This window comes from Rhamphochromis sp. 'chilingali', assembly GCF_963969265.1.
Source record: "Rhamphochromis sp. 'chilingali' genome assembly, chromosome: 2".
Taxonomy (NCBI): Eukaryota; Metazoa; Chordata; class Actinopteri; order Cichliformes; family Cichlidae; genus Rhamphochromis; species Rhamphochromis sp. 'chilingali'.
The window spans coordinates 6296983-6324078 of NC_137930.1; the positions used below are offsets into that span (position 1 = coordinate 6296983).

The 27096-nt window shown below is 38.4% G+C and overlaps 1 protein-coding gene across 2 annotated transcripts in view; it reads right to left on the reverse strand.

Moving 5' to 3' along the window:
- LOC308391638 (USP6 N-terminal-like protein) overlaps window positions 1–27096 on the reverse strand; it is a 62607-nt gene that overhangs the window by 20994 nt on the left and 14517 nt on the right. For both annotated transcript variants that reach the window (XM_080874294.1, XM_080874293.1), the window contains exons 10-12: window positions 21814–21926; window positions 3174–3275; window positions 1331–1443 (exon numbers count right to left, since the gene is read on the reverse strand). In XM_080874294.1, the coding sequence (XP_080730420.1) occupies window positions 1331–1443; window positions 3174–3275; window positions 21814–21926 (328 nt within the window). The remainder of the gene's footprint in view (window positions 1–1330; window positions 1444–3173; window positions 3276–21813; window positions 21927–27096) is intronic.

Sequence of the window (27096 nt, forward strand, 5' to 3'; positions counted from 1 at the left end):
AATAAATAAATCATATAATACAAAAATCAACTATTCACATTTCAAGTTTTAACTATTTAAATTTTCAGCTTTTTCCTTTCACAAATTTAAAGTGAAAAGAACACAAAACACTGCAAACCACAACACAATTAAATATAAATTATAATATGAAAACTAAAAGAACATGCATATTCTCTGTCATATGGACCTGCATGAATAAACTTTCTCAATCCTTTATCATCTGCAACTGAAAATAGTTGTGGATGATTACTATACCTTTCTAATGTTGTTGTCCCTGCCTCTCTTTCTCTCTCTCTGGCTCTGTTCCTGTGCTACTGAGTGTAACTACCGCCCCTCCCCCCTCTGCCCAGCATAAAGCACAAGGCTCGCGTGCAGAGTGAAGCGGAAAAAAAGTGCGAGAGAGAGGCTGAGAGAAAGAAAAAAAAAAAAAAAAAAAAACCCACGTGACGGCTCGCGATAAGGATCCGGTTCGCGTCGTTCATGTCAAAGAGCCGGCTCTAAGAGCCATTTCGTTCGCGAACGACCCATCACTAGCAGCTGTGTCCCAGAATTCATAGCGCGGCCCAGCGCAGTTTCCAACAATGGCGGCAGCTAGTTAGTTTTAATATTATTCTTATTATTCTTTCTGGGTCACAAAATAAACGTTTAACATATTTTCAGGCGAGAATGTAGCTGTGTAAACCTCAAATATCTGCTCAGTTTATCAGGACACCACATATTTTCAAAAGCGCTCCGACGTTTTCGGAGACATCTGTTACCCACTAGCTCGTTAGCGAGCCAGGGGCTAGGCTCACTAGCGCCGTGAGAACACCGGACTCCCCGCAAATCGTTTTCAAACCCACCGCCGTCTTTCGCTACTCAGGTTAAATATATATGAGTCACTTAGATAACTTAAAATGTTATTGTTTGGCTTTTTTTTTAGTATTTTATTTGTTCCTGAGTAAATCAGTTTGTCTGAGATTAAAGTTATAGTTTTTACACAGCTGAATAAACGTCAAGCAGACAGCTGATTATCAGAAGTGTGAGATGCTCCAGAATATACTCCAGTGTCCTGTTATATTTTAGATAGCAAGGAGTTTATTAAGCTTCACCGAAACAATCTGCAAATTTCATTAAAATTTAATAAACTATCATCTTGTCTTTATTTTTAGTTAGCACAGACCTTAAACACTTAAAGCTGTAAGCTAATGATAGTTATATAAGAGCAGATGCTGCTGGTGCAATAAGCTGTAGTTTTACGTCCAATGGATGATGATCTGATTAGTCGACTAATCACAAAAATAATCGGTGACTAGTCGACTATCAAAATGATCGTTTGTGGCAGCCCTACCTGTGTTTGTGAACTCTTTTTTTCGACCCGCTGTCGCCCCATTGGGTCCAAAAGGTGCCGTTGAGCCAGGCGCATCACCCGTGTCAGTATATTTACAGCACCTGGAAGTGTGACTGTAGGCAAAAAATACAACACAAGAATCTCTCATTCTGCTTGGAAGAAATTCCTAGATCTTTCATTCAGAAGAACTATTGCCTTTTGCTTCCTGGCTCTGTAAAACAGGGAATGTCATTTAAGATGGTGTAAATCTGCTGTAATACATTTTATTCAACTCGGATATTGAACACAACACTAACAAAATCTCAGGTACACAGTACAGATAGTGCTGTAGGCAAAGCATGCTGGAGTAACAAAATAAGTTATCATTCCATGACAGAGCTGCCCCTACTAAAATGCCCGTGTGTGTACTGTGTGTGTTTTGGTGTGTGTATGCGTCCTTGCTATACACAAATGAATGTTATCAGTAGCTTCCCATATTTACTCAGGGGGCAGAATCTGCCTGCTTAGGCAAGCTGTGAACACAAAGACTCACTTATAAAGTGTACTGTCCATGTTTGTGTGCAGGCACACTGATGCATACAATCACAGTCAAAGACTCTGTAGATGCATCTCATGTTTATGCAAGTGATTAAAGGACTGTGATAATTTTTCACAATGTACTGAAAGGAGACCCTGATATAGTATACCATTTCAACAGGACATCAGAAAGTGAGCATTAATTTAGCAGTTTGAAATCTTTCTGTCATCAAGCTGTGCTAGAAGAAAACCTGTGAAAACCTTAACATCCTAATATTCTTGTAACATTTTTGACTTTAAAATCCAGAAGCACGATTTTGAAAAAAAGCATCCATCACATTTTAACAATGTACCAGCTATGTTTATGAGCCTTAGCCTACTAGTAAGGTTCAACTTTGAAGACAGCTGTGTGATTTCCGTTCATCTTGTAAAATGTGTTAACTTGAATTACTCAGAAGACCTGGGGCTCAAATGCCTGGGACAGGAACTTTTCGTTGTTACAGACCAGTGACTGTTCCAATAAGGTATTTCAAAGTTTGACATGATCAGCAGCCCAGAGTAAAAAAAATCAATAAAAAAAAAAAATCAGCTTACTGTCTGGCAAGCTGATTGGCCAGCTGCTGGGTCGTTGGGGCCAGTGATTATGTCACCACCAACCACTGTTGTGACTTGTGTGAAACAAACAGGCTGAAGTGACCTTTGCCAACCAGTAATTCTTTTTCTCGCCTTCAGTAGCCAATTTTCACATTATAGGAAGCCTGTGAGGTTACTGTGTTAAGGAGGCTGTTATTAGTGAAAACTCAGCAGGAATGCTGGCTGTGCTCGACAACACTTCACTTGCATTTCTAACTAAAATAGATGTATGCTGACTGTAAAATATGTAGGAGCATGTGTGTGATATAAAGTATTACAAAATTTAGCCAAAGCAGCCTCAGTGTTTCGACAAAAAAGCGGCTAACCCAGCTGCAGTGAAGATGATGTTTACTGTAGTTCACTGTGGAGTCTCTCCTCTACAATTGAGGCCTTAATTCCTTAAGCAAACTGATGACAAGCAGTTTAGCTAAAATATTAGAGAGGATTGTCTTGCAACAGTACTGTGGCTTAAATGGAACTATTAGACAAGTTTCTACTTGTCATACGTTTTGCATGGCTCTACCCTACTTTGAACCAGCTCAACTAAATTAGACTTCTTTTTTCTTGTTTTAGTATGGCCCTTTCAGCACTTCCGCTCAATACATGGATGTGAGGGTTTCAAAACATTATGTAGACCAATGATGTATGAACACATGAACATTTGTGCACATAAGGGCAAACAACAGAAACTCACCCTTCTCAGTGGTCTTTTCTCCCACAGATGATGGTGATACATTTTCTTTCTCTTTTCCTTCTGTGACTTCACCAGACAGTGTGCCCTGAGTTTCACTTTGTTCTAAAAACAGCACATCAAATTTTAGACACAATAGTTTAGTTTACAACATTAGAGGCAAACAGTAGGAAATCTTTAAGTTTTTTTTTTTTTTTTTTTTTTTTACAGTTGGTTTTTTGTCGACACATGAAACATACACACAAAATCTACCAAAACTACCAGAATTTTCAGCACTCATTACTCACCATAAAATTGTCTGATTTGCAACCAAGTCACAGTTATATACAACCCAATGTATGTGTTTTTTAGTTTATTCCAGTAGTTGGATTATTGTGTCTTTACTGAATACATTGTTTAATCAATCACACTTCCAAGCTGGGAAAGTAAGTGAATCTCTGTGGTGACTCTTCCAGAAGGTACTTGGAGTAAAGTGTTCCAAATTAAGGAGATGAGGCTGAAAGTGTGGGTTATAAAAAGGTACCTCTCTCTGTGTGTAAAAGCATACAGTCTGGTTACTTAAAGTCTAAGCAGTAAAACACAAAATAAGAATGATGTTAAGCACTCCAAAAACACCCCAAAACTGCCATGTCTTAAGTTTATGGAAAAAAAAACAAACAAACGTAGAAACACTTGAAGATGCTTGAAACAATGTTGTCTGGACAGATTAAAATGTTTTTTATATTATACTTTTTGGTGTAAAGCATATGTTTAGGCTTGGAGGAAAAAGGAACTGAACCCAAACAGTCAAGCATGGTGGAGGAAGCATTATGATTTGTGCCTCACTTTGCTACCACAAAACCTGGACACCAAGAGAACAATAAATTCAAAATTGCATCACGAAATGTTACATTTTAACCATTAATTCCAAATGAGATGCTGTATAATGATATGGTAATAAGCCTTGTTCTCGTGTTCATTTTGGGAACTAGCCAGATAAAGCTGTGGTATGGTTGCAGTAACTGGGTTTAACCTGTAGCATGTGGCAAGAATCTGCAGAATGAACACTTCTAAAATATCAACTTGGTCTGAGATGCTGAATTTATTTCAGGTTTGTGCCATGTGGGTGGGAATGGTGGTTTAGACTTCTAATTTATAAGGATAAGGCTTCTGGCAAACAGGAAGAGCCAACGGTAAAGCGCAGTGTGTCCCAATCAAATGCAAGGTCTTTTCTGGGTCCTGAGTACAGTTATCTTTGATGTTAAAACAAGTCCATTTCCCAGACACACCCTCCTCCCCCCTTTTATTGCCAATGGCTCTCTCCAGTAGCCTCATGTCTCTCTTTGCTTCCTTCCCTCCCTGCGATCCATCTCAATCACTGTCAGACATCAGTTAAGGAGAGGTTACCTTCCATAGCCAAATGCCAACTTCAAAACACTGACATGTTAGAGCATGTCTCCCGTTAGCCACCCAAAGACTAACAGGATGAGAACATGTGGCATTAGCTCATCGCCTCTTTAAAATAAATTACAACGTGAAAGTATGTTCACTGCTGTTGTGTCGTGTGTATGCATGGGTACAAATTAGGAATGACTTAATAGCAAATACAAATAGTTGTCTCTGACATATACTTTATCTGTGACATCATAGAGCTGAAACAGTTAAACATACGTATATAAAAACTAACCATGGATTCAGGAACACCTGTGACCTCAACTCAAAGTTTCTGTATGACTCAGTGTTATAATTAGAAGTTCCAAATGGTTGTGTGTGTTTGACTTATTGCTGAAACTCACCCTAGAAGCACGTCTACCCTCACTGGAGCTGCCACCTAACAGTCGGCATTTTCACAGAACCTCAGTGATTTAAACAATACACGCAGGCATTACAGGACAAAAGCTACACTGTCCAGTATCAGACCAAACCTTACAATATACAGTTCAATGTATCAACACTATCAATTATTCCCTTAAACTGAGAAGAGTCAGAAGAGTGTGCAGTGTATCTTGGCACATGTTTAGGAAAAGGTGGGTTACAGGCTGGAAAAGCCCAGAGTCTATCACAGGGCTGACACAGGCTCAAATTGCAAGAGATTAATGGAGCTGCCTCTCCAGAGGGTTAGGGAAAAGTTCATGTCCCAGCACTTGGTCTAATCTAATCAGATCTGGTGTAAGGTAAATGAGTGGTGTTGAGTGGCTCTACAAAAAGGGACAAATTAATTAGCTATAAGGAGAAAAAAACCTGATATGTGAGAAAACTTGTAATGTTGCGCTTACGTTGTGATCTGCAATATCTTAGTTATTCCTAATATATGTCCGAGCTTACAAAGAGAGCATTAATGCCTGATACCTCTGCAGCTTTCAGTGAAAACTTCATGTCGTTTGTTTTTTGGTCTGACTGATCAAAATTTGGGAGACAACCACCATCCAAAATCTGATCTTGTTTTGAAACTCACAAGCTGAGTCCATATCATTAGTTAACATGATGCTATGATCCTGAAAACTGAAGAGTTTGGAAAGAACAGAGTTGGTCGACCTAAAAGAATATTATGTTATGTATGGTATATTGGGGTATCCCTGAGTATCAAGCCAAATGGAAATCTATTTAATTAAAACCAGCTAAGACTTAACTTCAAGCTACGCGCAGAGATACAACAGCTCAAGATGAGGCAGATTCCATTTCAGGGATCACTATGAAAATATTCTGAGATTATCAAGAAATTCCAACTGGAAGGTGACAAACTTAATAAGGCATTCGACTGAAAAAGTCATTTGGATGAGTGACAAAAACGCTACGTCCAGATGAACAGAAGGCATTCACAGTTTCCCACGTTTGACTCAGCAAAGACAGCTAAAACATTTTCAAAGTAAAGTGGGAAGGACATAACAGCTTTTTGTAACCTTGTTAGAAGAAAACATTGAAAACTTTGAACAAGTAAAAAAATTAAATAATATACTTTCAGATCACCTTCACATTTACAGGACAATAGATGTACAATTGTGAAGAGTTTCAAAGCACGACCTGAATTCACTATAGATCATCGATATACAATGTAACCAGGTTTAGAACATCTCTTTACAATGTATAGCTAAGTGTATAGACGAGTGTTCCCTTCATCACCTTGGAGGAACAATGATCCCCCACCAGAACCTCCACCTCCAATCCCCACATGCCCACAGCATGCCTCAAGGTCTGTTTTTAGACACACCTACATGCATATCCATGTATATACACAAACAGAAAGACAAATATACAAAACCAACACAAACATAGTGATGTGGTTACTTGCAGCTATTACTACATATGGTCAAAATCCCAACTCCCACACAACCGGTTGGTAATGTGAGTGTAGGAAAGCTCAGCTCCGGGCTTTCTCTGTGACTCAGGGATATAATGAGAAGGTATGAATGACAGTGTGTTTTTCTGCCCACACTCTCTCTGCTTCTCTCTCAATGTCAGTTTCAGATGACAGAGCACTCTGCTGATTCCTCAGTGTTCAGGAATTACTGCTGATGACACGCAGCCTTTTGAAGGTTGTGTTTTGGTGTGTTTGAAGCGTCTCTTGTCCCCTGGGAACAGGCAGCGCAGCACACCTGTAGCTGGGATTGGATAAGCTTTAATGTAAGCCTGGGCTCAGCAGATCCTGCAGCCTGGGAGCTTACTGACACTGCTCAATGGAGGCTTTGAAGTGCTGATCATTTACAAAAAGGAGGGGTGGTAATGGACACACAAAATGTCTTAAGGGAAGAAACACAGAAGAGGACGAGAAACATGGAGACAAATAGAGCCATGTTCATGTTTGACGTTTACCATGTTCCATTTTCTCTTTAATCTGTGCAATAAGTTTGGAAATGACATGTGACACCTGGGAGTCAGCGCAGAAAACACAAGGTTTTACTACGAGTAGTAAGCAGAAAAGCTGTCAGCCAGCATTTTTGAAAATTGGAAATTCTAGTGTGACATAATGACCCGAGGGTAAATGACAGGACTTCTGTCTACTAAGCAATCTTTTCATATGTTTGGTGATGTAATAAACACACAGACTGCTGACCTTAGATTCTGCAGTGTGCAACCCAATTTATTTTGCAAAAGAAAAAAAAAAAAAAAAAATCCTGCAGGACAAACAAGACATGATGAAAAATATCATTTCTTATTTAAATCAGCATTGTGAGTAATCAACTAGGGCTGTGCGATATGACCAAAATCTCATATCCCCATATAAGAATTCTATCGTCCCGATAATGATATAAATCACAAAAATGTAACATTTTCTGTAAATTCTGTGAATCTCGGGCAGCTAGTCTTGCGGGAAGTGTTTCCAGCTGCACGTCATGTAGCTGGAGTTGAGTGTTTTAACCGATGTATGAAACTATACATTTTTAGACACAAGTTGTAACGGCCGCCGTTTTCTTTGTGAGTATTTATTACACGGCGTGCTGCGGGGAAAAAGCCTGTTTGAGTCTAAGGTTTATTTTTTAGCACCTGACGGCTCTTTTTTTACTTCTCATCCGTAAATAATCTGCTCTTTCACGTAATTCAGTTTATTTTGGAAAGTCTCAACAGGATCTTGAGCTTTATTGTGAAAGGTTTATGTGGAACATAAACAAGCAGACACGCGATGCTGTTACCGTCGTTGTTGCTAACCACAACGCATAAAAAACAGGCGCTTGTCCGTCCGTAGTGTGGTTATATTAAATATAAAAGAAAGAGAGAACTAAGAAATTAATATAGTCACTACAGTGACCATCAAAACGATGAAAAAAATATTGCCGTAAACAGTTTATTTTGCGACACCACGAAACAAACGATAGCGTAAAATGAAACGATAGATGTTTTTATATCGTCATCCGATATATATTGTTATATCGAACAGCCCTATAATCAACTGATCAGTCACATCATTCACAATAGTTTATTTGTAAGCTAAAGGTACCCTCAGTCGTTTCCGTTTATTTATTAGAGAAAGAAAGAATGCGGTGGTTCATGCGTCATGAAGACACATTATCCATGTGTGCACCAAGATATGAAGGATGATAACTATGTTTTAAGGTGGACAAGGGCCAGAATTATGGCCCAAGCTCTCACTGTGGTTGTAGAGATCGAATGGCTCGTAGAATCAGGGTGGAACCAAATAACTGATTGTTGATTTTCACAGTCAAATGACTGATTTCAAATTATATAATTACATTTTGAGTATACATTAACAGCACTGACACTGTGTGCTTGAAGTGAAAAACAACTCTAGCATTCAGAGCGGACATTACAGTTAACTAAGTGTAAAACAAAAAACACCCAACTGTGAATTAACCTGCTCGAGTGGAAACATGTCTGTGGATATTCTTCAGCACGTCATACGTTATACTCATTAAACCAGGGGCATAATCTCTTATGAGATAGATGGCCTAACAAAGTTCTTGTTATTTTAGCCTACTAGACATGACTAATCAATCTTAAGTCTGCAGACTAATAAATCAGACAACAAGGACACAGATGAGAATTTTTTTTACTCTAAATATTTGCTTTGGTAAAGACACTAAAATTCTAGTATGCTATTGGTTGGCAACAAGTGGACAAGTAGTCCTTTTATGTCTCTGGCTGATTCCTGAAATTAATTCAATTCAGTTTTATTTATACAGCGCCAAATCACAACAATGGTTGCCTAAATGCATTATATTGTAAGGTAGACCCTACAAAAATATATAGAGAAAAACCCAACAATCATATGATTCCCCTATGAGCAAGCACTTTGGCGACAGTGGGAAGGAAAAACTCCCTTCTAACAGGAAGAAATCAATATTTTAAAGCCTTTATTTAGAAGCATTCTTCTAAATGCCCTAAACTTTGAGGGAAGTCTCCAGAAGAAGAAGAAGAAGAAAAAAAAAGAAGAGGCTAGCTGAAGTAACAAAAATAAATAAATAAATAAATAAATAAATAAAAACAGAATTTAACCATCTTAAATTCTTAAGATGGTTAAATAAAAGGCTCCAAGAACAACTGATTGATTTTAGAGGTCTGCCTCTGGTCAGTCTTATAGAAAAGTAAATAAAGCTTCAATATTTTACATTTTAGTTAGAAATGTATTCCATAGGCTCTATTTAAATAGGCTGACTAGAGCAATGGCAAGCAGAAAAAAAAAACAAAACAAAAAACTATACAGCTAATACTAATAAAGAAAAAAAAAAAGGCAGACAAAAAGGTAAACACGAGAACAAAAACAGTAGGAAAGACGAAGACAAATGAACACTGAGATAATCTCTGAAGTCTGTGGCTATGAGAAAAAGAAAGGGGATTTCCACAAAGAGGCCACGGTCCACTTAAAGAAAGAAACACAGACCCTCCCCTTTACTACTCACAAAAGACCTTTCTGGACATACTCTTAAAAGCCACCACTATAAATCAGAAATTGTTCTTAATTATTAGCAATTTTAAATCTAGTTTAAATACAATACTGATTTTAAAGTTTACTTACATGACCGTTAAGGTCTTGAAAGTACTGAAATAACTGGCTGTTTCCTATGAACTGCTGTGCCATGTTACTCACTGGGTTTGTGTGTCTGCATGTATCTTAGGGTACAGTAGGAAAGAATTATCATTTGGCTACAGAAAGGCAAGAGGACGACAGAAGGAGGAAATTAGATAAAGGGGTTAAAAATAAACCCAGTATATTCAGGAAAATGCAACAAAACACTTCAACTTCACCCTTACGAACAGTTTGTGTAGAAACTAAAACATTTAGTTTCTAAACATTTAATTAATCATAATTTAACTCAGTTAAGATGAGACCTTTTGTTTCCTGCTGAAGACTTTCTGTGTTAAGATGTTAGATTTTGAAACATAGATCAGTAAATTATTTTAGGCCTGTGATTGGCAGATTGGCTGTCTGCACCATTCCTTTCATCCGATGGCAGTCACCCTTTCAAACATGTTGTGATCTCAGAGTTTTGACCTTTTTTCTTACTTGAGGACTTAGAACCCCATTTCATTTTCATTATAGTAATTTAGAGAATTAGTTCTTATTTATTCTTATTCAATTTGAGCTACGCCCCTGTTTCTACAGAGTTTTGGGTTTAACTTCTAATTCTTAGGTTCTTATAAGCTTCAGTTCCTACATTTGAATTTATTTTTTGTGTTTTCTTCCCTTTGCTCTTGTACGCTCCTTTTAGCTGACAAATTGTGTTTGATAGTGCCAAGTGTTAGTCTTGGCATGATCAAATGATGTATAGTAAATAAACATCCAGCATCATAGGCACCTGATATCCTTCTGCAATTTACCTTAAACAGGGAAGTGATTAAGTCAAAACATGGTTCAACTTGTTTAACTCCCATTATGAGTTATGTCCTAAATCCTGAATGTGTTTACAATATCTAATCTTAACCTCTTAACTATTACGCCTCAAAAGGACTCAATCATCAAGCATCAGGCTCCATGAGAGCAAACAAACACATACACCTACACTTCTATTTGTCACAACAGTCTGGGCTTACAAAAACACTTAAATAGCCGAGGAGATCATCTCTTCTCAGACAGTATGTTGTCATTTTTCAAAAAGGAGACAGCAACTAAATCATTCTTGTGGTTTGTTTTTGAATGTTTGTCGCTTTGCGTGCATGAAACCGACAGACTGGAGAAGCTCCATTATTATTGGCATTAATCGGTGGTTAGAACTGCAAACAGCAGTCAGTAACTGATGACAGGGGAGTTGGGTAAAAAACAAAAACAAAAAGGTCTTCGCATGCGCTGATTCAGTCACTAATGTGGACAAAGAAATGAAAAGTCCCTTTAGTGTATTGGTATATCAATGGCTTAAGAATATAGAGGCCATGACAGGGCAGGAGTAAGAGAATAGATGTTGCAGGGTAGGAAGAAGGGAGGAGGGAAAATAACAGCAAAGAAAAGGCTAAGGCTGAGGAGGATGGAGGCAAAATGAGAAAGAGAGAGGACAAGCTGAATAGAGTAGGAAAGAGTTTCACAGGAGAGGATAAGTTAGAAATAAAATTGTAACTGTTCTGTTTAACCATGAACTAAGCTTGAGCTAATCATAAACTACATTTAAGGTAAAGCTTATGTAAGAACCAGAATACTGGAGGAAAAAACAAAATAGGACAAGAGACAGTGGACCCCACAAGTCTGGGGATGATAACTTGTAGGAAGAAGTTATTAACTCGTGATAATAACTTCAGGGAATAAGTTAATTATCTTGTGCAAACAAGAAACTAACTTTTATAACAACTTAATCTGATGAAACTTGGACAAAGAGGATTGGGAGAGAAAACAGGACATAATGGATGGGAGTGGGCCTGTTTGGCCCTGATCCCCTTTGACCCATGGGTATTGACCTCTACCACACCCTGTCATTCAAAGTGTGCCTCTTAATATGGCTTAAGCCTTACTGCAAGGTCAAAGTTCATCCCCAAAGGGCTAAAGTTCTAACAAGAACTCCAGAGGCTGAGATGCATGAGTAATAAGTGACAAGTAAAAGGCAGGATATGATAAATGTTAGCTTTGACACTGTTAATGTTCTTAGTACAGTGACTGAGAGAAAAAGGGGAGGATGTGCTCATTGAAAAAATAAACAAGAGGAAGTGCATGAAAAGAATCAAAGCAGTCATTTATCTATTTGACAGTTGTAATTACATGTTAGAAAACTACACAGATGAAAGAATCTAAACAGAATGTGATGCTGCTCATTTAAACCCACAACATTAATGCCATGCCATTGTGACATGATAATAGCTTGGTCTAACACAACACCTTTATCCAACACAGATAAAGGTAAGTTTGATTGGTGATAATGGAGGCAACAGTCAGGTCTACCCTGCAATTTCTCTGTGGGTCAGTATGAATGCCGATTTTACATCCTGTTTGTTTTACCGTTTTTTGTTGTGTGTTTATTTTTTTTAGCATTTTCTATTTTTAAAATAGTGCAGCAGAGAAAACTATTTTACACTGTTTGGCAAGAAAAGAGATGACCCAAATGTATGTGTATGCAAAACATGAATAACCCCTTTAACAAATTATGCCCTAGATTTTAACGGAAGTAAACATAATTAAGACAATCCATTAATTATTAAGATGGCAAATTCTCTGCTCGAGCCTGAAAGCCAAGTTCCAGCACAATGTAAACAAAGGTGCTTTATTCACATGCATGAGCACAAAACAGTGCTTCTTTCCTGCTCTTATTTGATCCCACACAAGCACGTTTCTCCTTTTACCTCAATTATATAGCAATACACACATACGCCAGGATAGCCAGAGGGACTCCACAGGGTGTAACAGCAGAATAGGTCAATGTTGTGTTGGAGTATGTGAACACACACACATACTTCGAGAAAAGGAAAGCAACCAGGCAGGAAAACCTTCAGGGTCTAACCCTGGAGGAAAGTATCCGGGGCTCAGTATGATCTGAGCCAGCAGTGCTTTCCTTTCTTTCCTATAAAAAGATAAGCTTTTGTCTTCGCACAGTCTTATCTCCTCTCCCACCTGCAGCCTCTAATCCCATTATCCAACACATTTATACACAAATCACAAATAATTAATAAGGCTCATAATTTCATCTAATTAAGGACCGTGTGCAAACAAGCGCAGAATTTCAAACCAGCTGCCTGCGTCTCATTTAATGAGGAGACATGAGGACACGGAAGCTGTGTTAAAGTCTCTTGCTTTGTGTTTTTTCTGTGACAACTCCTAACTTATGAAAACATATTTAGATGCAATATCAATATAACTATTCTTTAACTTAAAACAAACTATGCACATGATAAAACAGATTAGTTGGATAGCCTATAAACTGATTAACAGAACAGATCAGTAATCCAACAACTATGTCAGTGATATTTTGAACAGAAATGACATTTTCCATTTCTTTAATTCTGTCATATGTTGATTTGCTGTGCTTTTAATTTCAGTCTCATGTCATATACCATTGGTAGAATTAAATGATTCTTCAAGGGTTTTTTTTGGGACAGAGCACACTGAAATAACAGTACATAGCCCCCATTATAAATGAGGTCATATGTAATAGTAAAGATGTTGTAGTGCAAGACATCAGAGAGGCCAAGGAACTGTAGACCACTCCAGTGACATAAACCATTTTGTACCTTAGAAAATATGGAAGCTACTACTTCCTTGATTGGTTAATTTGCGCTATTGTGTGACTTTGTATTTTATTGTGTTAGTTTTGAGCACTATGTTAAACTGCAAATGCTACACTGCTTTCTTGAGGTGTGTTTTTTTCCCTATGTAAAGACAAGTGGTGGTGAAAATGGAGGGAAAAGAATTTATATGAATTCAAAACATTTTTAAAATTAGCAAAGAATACTGGGTGAGATTCGCTGTTGGGTAGGGAATTCCAATGATGCCAATGACAATCAAGCAAAGGAAGAGGAGAGGAATGTAAGTAGACTAAGTGAAATAAAGATTTCCTGGTAAAGACAGGTGTACTTTGAAAGGACTACCCAAAACAACTACCCTGACCAACTTCTTCTGCCTTACAACACAAATTCAGCTAATAGAGAATTACATCATGGACTGATTGAGTAGGTGTCATTCCAAGTGAACTACCAAAGACAAATTAAGATGAAGGACAATTACAACAAAGCCTTAGGAGAAAAGCTTACTAGAAAGCATTCTCAACTGAAAGGTCGTAGGTGGGATAATGGAGGTTAGAAAGGTGACATCCTCTTCCGCTTCTACTTATCAGTTTCGAGGGAGGACTGGAGCCTATCCCAACTATCACAGGGTGAGGCGGGGTGCTCTCAGAACAGGTCGTCAGTCTATCACAGGGCTTCAAACATCTCTATACAATATTTTACTTTAGCAACTCCGATTGCTGTTGAGAAAGGCAATAAATATATTAATCTCAGCCTGACCTTTTTGCTAGCAAGATTTAAAAAGAAAAATTGAAAATAAATAAATAAATAAATAACAAAGGTGAAAGAATGAGATCACAGACACAAGCGGTGGAAATTAACTTTCTCCAAAGGACGGATGGGCTATTCCCTTTGCAACAGAGTGAGGAGTTCAGTCATTCAGGAGGGGTTCAGAGTATAGCTGCTACTCCTCCACATTGAAAGGAGCCTGTTGAGGTGGTCACCTCCTGGGTTCATGTTCCGGTGTGCCAAAAAGTGATCACTGAGCAAAAAGTGAATGTCTTGTTGGCCTAAAATCTATGAAATATTTGTCACACATATCTCTTGTGAATGCTATCTAGCCATTTTAAGCCAGAAAGAACATTTCTGTCATGAGGCAGAAGCTGCAATCAGTTGTTGACAACAAGACTATATATATTCTTTAATTACAAAAGTAGAATTCTGACATTAAAAATGTGTTTTACAAGAGAGATCAAGCCAAGAGAGTAGAAGAAATTGCAACCAGTGTAAAATAAGTTGATAATGATGTGGAAAACAGTATGTACAATAATGCAGAGTCATAAAGACATCTGCAAAACAGGTCATTTCTTTACTTTTACGTATAACCCCTTTGGAAATCCTGTTGACTTTAGACTATTTACCAATATACGCAAACACACAAACACCGGAAAACATGTTTTGAAACTCTGGCTGAGCGTGTCCTGCCAAGTGGACGCACCGTACTAGACCCAGGATACAGTGGAGAGATTATAGCTATTGGCTGATCCTTAACTATTTTTCAAGTGGTTGTCACGAACTGTAGAACAATGTACATCATTCATAATGCACAACACAAAGCAACTTTTCAAACAGCTTCTCATCTGGACACTTGCAGTAGTTGTGCAAGACTAATTTTTCTTTTTTTAAATATATATAAATAGGTCACAAACTTTGGACTCTGACACAAAAAAACCTCTCTTGTCATTGTTTGTGTGTGGTCATTCCAGTTCTGAGGCCATTTATTTTTTGCTAGCTTGTTCCAACACAGACTATTTTCAACTATTTAAACAGACTAATTTTAAACCCCTCTACCCTAAGAGAATGTTCTGCTAAGGTCTATGAGCTGTGAAAGAATCATACTTGTTTTATATTGTCTTACTCCCTTGTTACGCTCTCTTTAGCAGAAATGACAGCAAAAGCATAAAAAATGTAATACACCAAGTTGCAAAGGTAGTATTGTGTGCCTGAATCATTTATCATAAACCAAGGAAGCACAGAGAGGGAGGAAATGGTGCTGTTACAGTTTTCACTAAATGATCCTGAATAGATTCTGACGCAGTCTAGCCACACATACACACACACAAACACCCCCCCCCCCCCCACACACACACGCTAATATACATAAACTACTGCAGTGTGTCCGCAGGAGCCAAATAACAGATGGACAAAGAGTCAAGGTCAAAAATGGTGTGAAAAGGGGATAAAACAGATTTAGAGAACAGATGGACACAAAATTCACCAAATAAAATGATAACAGTATGATTGCCTTAAAAATAACCCCCCAAAACCCCACTTTCATCTGGGTCAAAAATGTAAAACTGTTTGTAGTGCTGGATGTTATAAATGATTAATATGAATAGAAAAGAAATTAACTAATACCAAAGAGATCTATAAAACAGTGGCTAATACACCTTTGACATTAAGAAAAAAAAAAAAAAAGAAAAAGAAAAAAAAAAAAGTAAAATTAGTGCAATTATAGAATTTGAACTCGAAGGTTTGGTATTAACAAAACTTTCCTAGACACTGCTGGATGAGCCAGTAGACTATGTTATGTTATACAGGTTTGCAGCAAACCTCTGCTATTCTCAACTAATAACATTCCTTACCCTCTCCTAGTCATTGATGTGGTAATTTTAATGGTAGTTAATAACTGAATCATTCAGAGTTCCAAAATGGGTATTACATTATATGACAGTATTTAAATTCAAATGTATGCAGGATACACAGCACTGGTTGGAGGAAACAGTTTGGGGGCACTGAATAAAATGAATGCTGAGTCACTGCACTGAGGCTCAAGAAGCAGGCGGACAGGAAGAAAACAGCGTAGGTATCATGGGAGCCTGCTGAGGAGAACAGGACACTGGCATCTGCTACTACACCAGGGGAGGTGTGGGAAAAAGAAAAAAAAGAAAAGAAAAAGGAAAGAGACATATGAGGGCAAGAGAGGAAATGGAAGTACAGCACAAAGAGGAAAGGAGAAATGATGAAGTGCAGCAGAGGACTGAAGGGTGAAAAGAGGGCAACAGAGAACCTAATAAAAAAGGAGAATAATAGAAGAGCAGAGAAGGACAGGAAGAGGACAGAAAGCAGAAAGGTCTAAGAGGGGCCAGGATAGGGACAGAACAACATCTATGCGTTCTCAGTGCTTCTCAGCTTGACTCAGCAATAAAGGGAGAATTGAGTGACTTCAGATTATGCTGACTCAGCCTGCTTTTGGACGTGACCCCAAGGCCCCTATGGTCACAGGATATACATTTTTTCCCATGAAAAATGCTCATTAATATGCTATGCAGTTATAATTGTAAATAACAGAGGTTGTAATTAAAGATTTTATATATACATTACCACTTTTAAAAACAATGAGCTTGAAGTGGCTTCAAAGAAAACTGCATTTCCAATATGACATGAACTTGGTGAGAAATGGCACAGATCATAGTTGATGATTAATGGAATTATTTTTGTTAATCATGAATCACATGGTTTTTAATGAAATGTCAAAAAAGCTGTACAAAGGTCCATCTCTCTGTCAATCCTGCGCTCTAATGCCACAGTATTTTGCTAGTCAAGAATCTTGAGCATCAGCATTTGGGGCTTTGATTACAGTAAAACCTACCTTTATTAAAAAACAAAACAAAAAAAACTAAGAAAAGAAATTCCTTCTTGAACCAATCTGGATATTCATGGTAGGGCTGGGCGATATGGCCTAAAATTCATATCCCGATATTCTTTAGCTGGATGGCGATATCCGATATATATCTCGATATTTTTTTAAAGCCATAAAGTAAGAACAAAAAGAGAGTTCTTAGTCAAAGCTGTGTCCCAGATAATAATAATAATAATAATAATAGATTGGATTTATATAGCGCTTTTCAAGGCACCCAAAGCGCTTTACAATGACATTATTCATTCACTCTCACATTCACATACTGGTGGAGGCAGCTACAGCTGCCCTGGGGCAGACTGACAGAAGCGAGGCTGCCATATCGCGCCATCGGCCCCTCTGGCCAACACCAGTAGGCGGTAGGGTAAAGTGTCTTGCCCAAGGAGACAACGACCAGGACAGAGAGCCTGGGGATCGAAACCGGCGACCTTCCGGTTACAGATATGCTTCCCAACCCCCTGAGCCACGGTCGCCCCAGATCTCACATAGGCACTTTTATTAACATACAGCGCAAATGTACATGAAAAAATTACTCAGAAATAAATTATGAGCATTTAATAAATAATAATAATTCTGGATAAATAAATTAAAACAATGTTGTTTTTGTGCATAACAAAACGCTCACAATTGTGCAGTCAAAATGTAAATTAAAAGACGCCGAGCATAATAACAAAGACAGACAGATTTCACAGCTGCTCTGTTCCCAAGTTCTACTGCGTGACTGACAGCCTGGAATTTGACATCCTCTTTGTAACCACGTCTCTTACAGGTGCCATTTGTGGTCCTTGTCGCTACCCGATCCGTACCGGAAACCCGATCGATACCATGCATGCGCAAATCTTACGTGACTTCCTCTGTTTGCCACCATTGTATGGGCTCAAATTGTATGGCGTTATTTTTGTGCCACTATTCTGAGTGCACGTAAAAAAAAATTTGCAGGTGCAAGTGTTGCATTTTGAGGAGAAATTTATTTTGAGCGAAGAAAAGCTAAATTTGAGTGAACAAAAGTCATTGCTGCGTGCAAAAAATTTATTTCAATGACGAAATGCAACATTCAAGAATGCATTTCGTCTCAAACTCAAATGAGGCAGTGGCGGAGGAACGCAGAGTGGCGGAGTTTGAAATATTACTCTTTCTGGGTCACAAAATAAACTTTTAAGATATTTTCATGCGAGAATGGTGCTGTGTAAACTTCTAATATCTGCTCGATTCATCAAGACATCACATATTTGCATAAGTGCTCTAACGTTTTCGGAGATGCCTGTTCACAAATAGAGAAAGAGTTGAGCGCGCATGGGCAGAAATGTTGAGAGCGCGAGCAACACATTGCGAGCAAACACTGAAATTTGCAGGCAGCAATGAATTTTGTTCACTAAAATTTAGCTTTTCTTCGCTCAAAATAAATTTCTCCTCAAAATGCAACACTTGCAATTTTTTTTACGTGCGCTCAGAATAGTGGCACAAAAATAACGCCATAAAATTGTGGTCATAAATATTTTGTACTTGTAAATCAGGATTTGCATGTGTAAAAAGAATTTGTGTGTGTAAAAAGAATTTGTGTGTGTAAAAAGAATTTGTGTGTGTAAAAAGAATTTGTGTGTGTAAAAAGAATTTGTGTGTGGACTTAGCCAAAAAATACGTGTGAAACTCTGCACTCAAGTTTCAAGTTACAAGTACGAATTTTGACCCTGTTTTTCTTCCTTTCATCTGATTGTGATTGACATGACATTGGTCAAATTTAACTATCCAATCAGAGAACAGATGGGTTTGGCTGTTGGAGGGGCGCTTTTTTGACTGCAGGTCCTTGAAGGGTAATACAGTTTGAAGCTGGAGGATCTCTATGTAACATCCGATAGAAGCTAGGTGCCCTAACTTTCAGCAGCTGTTGAAAGGATAAAGTTGTGGTATATCAGTGGTTAGAAATACCATTATTACTTTAGGATTAGTTTAACACAAAGTCAGGGCTGACCTGGGACCATGGCTGTGAGTCACAGTGCGCAGCATAAAAGGTCCTTTCAGATCGGAGGCAGCACGTGCTGCTAATGCTTTTGCAGCAGCTCTACCTGTACTAGATGCACCTGGTCCTTGTCGTTTCTATCTCTGACTTTATGTCCTCTACAAGAGTTTGGTTTTTTTGCTGGTTCTTCAAATATTCAATAAAAACATGTATGCTCATTCATAACGAAGAAAGCTTTGTAACTATCCACACTAGTGAAGACTGTCATTTCCACAATACGAGAGTAACGCTGCAGCACTAAAATAGTAATCTCCAAATGTTTTCTTTTTACCGACCAGCTCCTCTTTGATAACTGCCGGGTCCATCTTGTCGTTACCTGCAGGTGAAGCGATGCGGGAGGGAGAGTTGTGTTCAGTGAAGGAGAGAGGCGAGGCAGAGTAACGCAGCGTAGAGACAAAAGTGGATGAAAGAGAGGCAAACTTGCGGTCCCACAAGTATAATTATAATGTAACATATCGATATAAACGATATTGTCACATCTCTTATCTCGTATGAAAATATATCGATATATTTAAAAACTCGATATATCGCCCAGTCCTAATTCATGGTACGACACACGCATGCACATGCATGCACATACAAGAGGACAATTTCATGTGGAAACTGACAAATTATTTTACAAAAATTACAATTACTGTGTAAACCATCTTGGTATAAAAATAAAGCTGACACTTCAGAGCATAACAGCAGATGCCATTGTGTCAATGTAACTCAGGATAAAACACAGAAAAATATTTAGGAGATTTTCCTGGCCTGGTCTTTTATGGCATATAACCCCACTGAAAATATGCTGCAGTAGATCAAAAAATGAAGAAAACCACGAATCAACCACAACTTAACATGTGGATTTTGGCCTTGACGTACACTGAGAGAGAGCATGAAGGAAGATTTTATCGTGGTGGTAGCAGGACAGAATTCACACCAATGTTTTCCAAAGGTGAAGCATAGTTTTGGTCTTTTGTTGCTGGTTCAGCGAACTTTGATCGAAGAGAGATGAAACCTACAGTTTCAGATTCTGCGAGATGTCGGCTTTCAGCACCAGATGGCGTGTCCGTGTATGTGCTTACCTGTGCTTTAATCATTTGGTGTTTTATCTGTTTAGGTTGTTGAAATGGTCTTGTGAGGTTTTAGCTGAGATCGGGATGTTTCTTGCAAAATGCATTTATATTAAAAAAATGTTTTCAGGATTTATTGAATGGATATTGGATTAAAGTCCATTTGAATTGAGAAACTGATTTTTTAAACCCACCACTGAACAAATGTTAACTTATCTGGTACACATGTTAACATTAGCCATTAAAAATTTGACATTTACTCAATAGACACTTTCAATTTTCTTTTTATAATAATTTATTAAAAGGCGTTTTATCTTTTGTTGTAGCCAGCTGCAAAGTTTTAAAATCAGACAGTTACTTGCTAAATCTTTCTAATTTAGTATTTTGTAACTTCTCCATTTTAGCCAAAGTTCATTTTCAATTTTTTTAATCAATGTTCTCCGAGCATAGTTTCGGGTATGTGGCAGGCAGATTATGGAAAACTTGCCACAATTCTTTTGTGGGTTTAATATGTCTTATTGTCTTTGGCTTTTTCATGTAATACCAGTATGACTTCTTGATGCTGCGATTAGTGCTCTGTGGGGATGTACTTGTTGATGGAGGATAATTTGATCTTCTTGGGCCGAAGAACGTTTTTTGTGACTGTGGCAGACTGTTATGGGAAGTTCAGGTTGACTGTAAGTTATGTCTAAGTCTTGCTTCATGAACAGATCTATTTTCCAAAATGAATAATGTTCTAAAGCTGAGGCACTTTGTTTCAAGATTCAAGAGGCTGAAATGCTAATGAGAGTGTGGACCACACATCAAGAAATGTGTAATGACATTCTGATTATTCTTAAGCGTCACTGGCAGACAGAGTGAGTGAAAATGTAAAAGAAACAGACTGTTGGATTCTGTCAGAGGCAGTAAATGAATCAGCTCATTTCCCCCCCCCCCCTGTTGTCTTCAGGGCTAGACAGTCAGACAGGCTGGGAAATAAGGATGACTCATCCTGACTCTCTCTCACACACGCACGCACGCACGCACGCACGCACGCACTTGCCCTTCTTTCTGCTTTCCCCACTACACTGACAAACAGCCCTGCAGCCACCAACATGTGACTCATCTCTTAGCCTTTCTGAGTCTGTCAGGATGCACCCCAAATACACACACACACACACTCTTAACAGTCTTTTGCGAAGATGAGACTCCAGTGGTGAGGGGTTTCCATGTCTTGTGGAGGTGATACCTGAACAACCTTCAAAAGAGATAAGCTCCTTTGTTATGTTCAGTTATACCAGGGACAGCTGAACTGACACACGCATGCACACATGAGAAGCCTTTTTTTTTTTTTTAAATCAGTTTCTATAAGATGTCAACTGACACCCAGAGTCAGAGTGTGCCTTACCAGCATATATATTTACTTTAATTTGAACATTTCCATAAAAGCTAAATATTTTGATTTGTTTGTGGCAAGCAGCAAAACAACAGACATTCAAAAGCCCTTCAGTAGGAGACAAAAACCTAACAAGCAGTTTAACATTTATAAAGCGGTAAACTGTAGGAAAAAAGGGACTGAGGTGAACAAGGGGCAACTGTTTTCACCCTGTTGTAGCAGAGTTCTCACAAACAGGTTTGTGAATAAAGTGTGTGTGTGCGTGTGTGTGTGTGTAAGTAACAGGATCAGCATGTGTGCCACTAAAGGTTAAGTGATGAATGAGTTACAAGAATTTGAAAGGCTATTTGCGGAGTGCCCCAAAGTGTCCCTCTGCTTTGTAAGTTTCTGCCTAACAAAACATGTTCTGGTTGTGAGTGCATGAGTACCTGCTTTTGGTTCATTGTGGCTTTCATCCAGCTCCAGGCTGTTCATGCATTTAAGCTCCCAGTCTTGGACCTCTGTATTCCACAGGGCAGGAACCAACACAGTATACTGGGCCCTTTGATTAAGAGACAGTACAGGACACATTACTATGAAAATAAAGTGGACATATGATAATGCAACTTCTGATGTAGTATTCAATCTGCTTACAATTGCATCCAAAGTTATTCAAATGGATTCGATATGGTATGGTTTCTATAATTTAATTTGGGTTTATTGCTTCCAGCTTTTAAAAAAAAAACTGAAATTAACAGTAACTGAGAAGATGATTGATAGGTGAGAAAGAAAGTGTCAGGCTAGCCCCAGAGTTCACTGCAAATGGCATCTGTGTTAGAGGCAGATCATCTGTAACATACAGATTTGTAAAGTAAAAACTGGATCTTGGATAAAGAATAACTTATCTGTATGAATGATTTATGCTTCGGGGAATCAGCTTTAAGAACATCTAGCATAAATAAACCCGACTTCAATATGTACTTAACACAGAGTCCTAATACACATATTGATCTTCAGTTCACTCGAAAAGCAGACGAGAAATTTTAGTTAAAAACCATTTTTAACTGGAATTGGGATAGATCACAAGGTTCAGCCATGTCCCAGCATAGAATGACAGATGGCTGCACATAACAGCCAGAGCACTTTCCGGAAAATGAAAATTGAGTGAAATGAGTGGGAAGAAGATAGATGAATGAGGCAGAATTCTGATCTTTTAAAGAAACCACCGAGACGTTTCTGTCAACTTTCTCTCATAGACTGAATTTCTCAAAGAGCAAACATGCTCGATACGACACAGCACAAGGCTGATCAATCCCAGACATTTTTTGTATCAGGTTTCTAAGAAAGTATTTTAAAAAGTTTGATTCACTAAGAGCAACTGAGCAACCCTCAGTGTGAATGCAGCAGAGACTTTTTTGTAAGCCACCCTTGTCACTGTGAAATAAACAAATGATGTGTCAACCCCTCCAGCTGAACTAGAGTGGCAGTGTGGATAAATGAATGAATGAAAGAACGCATAGGAGAGGAAAGGGGGTTGCAGAAAAGAAAATGAGAACACAGGGGAGGAGGGATAACCCACACTGTTTTATGGGAATTGACGAAGGAGGGGGTAAACAAAAAAGAAAGAGATCGTACTGGTGGCTAAGAATGCTGTGTATGGGAAGTGAGTGGGAGGGGGTGCAGAGGGGGAAGCACAGAGACAGGACTCTGCACAAGAGATATTGAAGACGGCACAATGAAAAGTAGCTACTGAAAGAAAGCGGTAAATGAGTCGGAGGGGTAGTGAAAGTTTCAAGGTGATTTGAAACAAAATTTAAAACAAAAACAAAGTAAATTCAAGCCAATTTTATTTGAAAATGAAGACTATAAACCTACAAATAAGTAACTTTTAACTTGAAGAGTTTTATATGTTTTACTGTGTCTCTACATGCTGTGCTCTCCAAATGCACCTAAAAGCAACATACTGAATAAGCACTGAATAGGTTTGCCAGCAGCCTCTGGAAAAAACTATTTAAAAGCAATGCAGTGCATCTGGCTGCTTTATCAGAGGTTCTATAGTGCAGCCTCCTGACTCCAGCTAAATATGAGGCTGACTCGACCTCAAGTCAAGATAACAACACTCATAAAAATAATTAACAAAATATGTCTGTAGTTTGTGGCAGTAACAGCTTAGGTAACAGCTTGTTAGTGGGCAGACATAAAAATCAATCCCCGCCCCGCAAAATAAAGAAAAAAACAAACCAAAAAAAAAAAAAAAAAAAGATTAGAGTGAAAACATTTCAGAGCTGGACAGTGCACAGCAGGCTTCTCTCTGGCTGACACACACCCACACAACAAAGAAATGACATAATGGAAACAACCAAGGTGGAGTGACAGATAATGTCTTTTTAAAGATAAGAACTCTTGTTTTGAAAGTTCAATTAAAACCTTTGAGGTTAAAAAGCCTGAAATGTTTATCAAACACACACGAGTAGACAAAGAATCTTTTCAGTTGCTCCACCCAGAACACGTGTTTTACTCAGCCACAGCAGGTAGTTAAACAGCAACCTCCTGGCTATTTTTTTTTCTAAATTCATGCAAAACGTTTTTTTGAAACGCGCGTTTGAAAAACTAATATGTGAATTTGTGTGTCATGCAGGCCTTTTACAACTGGAAAAGTGTGAATTTTAGGCAGCACTATTTTATTTCCCCTCATCAACACATATTACACCACACAAGGAAGTCTCTGTGCAATCTGCCTTGGTGTTCTGTGCAGTAGAGGGTGGCAGTGACTCCAAGCGGTAGGAATTGCGTGAGCTGGGTGTGTGGGGGTTGCACAAACTTGAACGCTACAGGACACGATTCCAGAGTTTTCATGACATGAAGCGCAATGGAGCTCATTTTAGTACTGCAAATAGTTCACATGGAGGATTACTTGTTTGCAAACACTTGCAAACGTCTTACCAAGTAGTACTGAAACTGAGAAAAAAACCAAAAACAAAAGCAAATGCAAATCGAAAACCGGCCGTTGAAATAAGTCCGCACAGCTTTTAACTTGAAGGTGAACATTCTTCATTTCCAGTTTGGGTTGTACTTTAAGCAGCAGTGAAACTTAAAACGAGTAGGTGGTGAGTGTTTGCAAACAAGTTAGCGTCTTCCAGGCAAACAAAGGTGACCAATCAAAAGGAGGTTTTTGGTGTAGTGCATTCTGACCAATTTCACTTAGCTTAAAATCTAGTTATTGCTTTTTTAATTTATTTGCTGAAGTTGCCAATCTGCAAGTTCTTTATGCTGTTTTTAAGGTGCCAGCTTTATGCTGACAGACTGCTATAGCCTGTATACATTTAACAGGTCTTGTAAACAAAAGGTACATATATCTTTTTTTTTTTAAAGAGCCATCATCACCATTATGTTGTTTTGTTTATACCAACAATATTAATGAGAATATTGATCATTATCGATAAAATCCTAGCGATGAGCATAATCATAACAAATACTGTGTTCAAGACACGTGGCAGCTAACAGCTAACAATAAGGGAGAATGTCATTAAACCCAGCCTCAGGGGGTCACAAGCTAATGTATTCCTAGTGCTGGTCGCAAGCCTAAAAATAGGGAGGGTTGTGTCAGGAAAAGCATCTGGTGGAAAATCTGTGCCAAATCAAAACATGTGTATCCAGCTGCTGTGCCAACCAATTGGAACTAAAGGGGCAGCCAAAAGTACATACTAGAGTTTAAAAAAAAATTCTAATCCATTTTAGGTTGATAAAGAAAATAGATTTTTATAATATCAAAGAAAAAGTACGCTAATGAATTCAACTGGAGCTCAGTAATACAATTTTAGGGTAGATAATTGAAAAACAATTTTCCATAAGCTGCTGACTAACTTACTATGCAAATCTTTTTAAAGAACAGAAAAATTAAGTGAGAAAAACATCTATTAAACTCACATACCTGGATCACAGATGCAAATCAAATTAAAGAGTTAAGAGCTAAATTAGGACTTATAGGGAGTGCAGAATTATTAGGCAAGTTGTATTTTTGAGGAATAGTTTTATTATTGAACAACAACCATGTTCTCAATGAACCCAAAAAACTCATTAATATCAAAGCTGAATGTTTTTGGAAGTAGTTTGTAGTTTTAGCTATTTTAGGGGGATATCTGTGTGTGCAGGTGACTATTACTGTGCATAATTATTAGGCAACTTAACAAAAAACAAATATATACCCATTTCAATTATTTATTTTTACCAGAAACCAATATAACATCTCCACATTCACAAATATACATTTCTGACATTCAAAAACAAAACAAAAACAAATCAGCGACCAATATAGCCACCTTTCTTTGCAAGGACACTCAAAAGCCTGCCATCCATGGATTCTGTCAGTGTTTTGATCTGTTCACCATCAACATTGCGTGCAGCAGCAACCACAGCCTCCCAGACACTGTTCAGAGAGGTGTACTGTTTCCCCTCCTTGTAAATCTCACATTTGATGATGGACCACAGGTTCTCAATGGGGTTCAGATCAGGTGAACAAGGAGGCCATGTCATTAGTTTTTCTTCTTTTATACCCTTTCTTGCCAGCCACGCTGTGGAGTACTTGGACGCGTGTGATGGAGCATTGTCCTGCATGAAAATCATGTTTTTCTTGAAGGATGCAGACTTCTTCCTGTACCACTGCTTGAAGAAGGTGTCTTCCAGAAACTGGCAGTAGGACTGGGAGTTGAGCTTGACTCCATCCTCAACCCGAAAAGGCCCCACAAGCTCATCTTTGATGATACCAGCCCAAACCAGTACTCCACCTCCACCTTGCTGGCGTCTGAGTGGGACTGGAGCTCTCTGCCCTTTACCAATCCAGCCACGGGCCCATCCATCTGGCCCATCAAGACTCACTCTCATTTCATCAGTCCATAAAACCTTAGAAAAACCAGTCTTGAGATATTTCTTGGCCCAGTCTTGACGTTTCAGCTTGTGTGTCTTGTTCAGTGGTGGTCGTCTTTCAGCCTTTCTTACCTTGGCCATGTCTCTGAGTATTGCACACCTTGTGCTTTTGGGCACTCCAGTGATGTTGCAGCTCTGAAATATGGCCAAACTGGTGGCAAGTGGCATCTTGGCAGCTGCACGCTTGACTTTTCTCAGTTCATGGGCAGTTATTTTGCGCCTTGGTTTTTCCACACGCTTCTTGCGACCCTGTTGACTATTTTGAATGAAACGCTTGATTGTTCGATGATCACGCTTCAGAAGCTTTGCAATTTTGAGACTGCTGCATCCCTCTGCAAGATATCTCACTATTTTTGACTTTTCTGAGCCTGTCAAGTCCTTCTTTTGACCCATTTTGCCAAAGGAAAGGACGTTGCCTAATAATTATGCACACTTGATATAGGGTGTAGATGTCATTAGACCACACCCCTTCTCATTACAGCGATGCACATCACCTAATATGCTTAATTGGTAGTAGGCTTTCGAGCCTATACAGCTTGGAGTAAGACAACATGCATGAAGAGGATGATGAGGACAAAATACTCATTTGCCTAATAATTCTGCACTCCCTGTACATGCAGAACAGCTGTGAGTAATTCAAGAGTTTTAACAGCTTATACATATTGATGCATAAGAATGTGATATCTCATTTTAATCTGTAATCACCTGAGATTTTTAAAAATGTGAATGAAAAGAAAGAATAATGAGAAGTGGTTCTAAGAGTCCCTTGAAAAACAAATAGCAAAAGTTTAAATGAAAGAAAGAAAAAT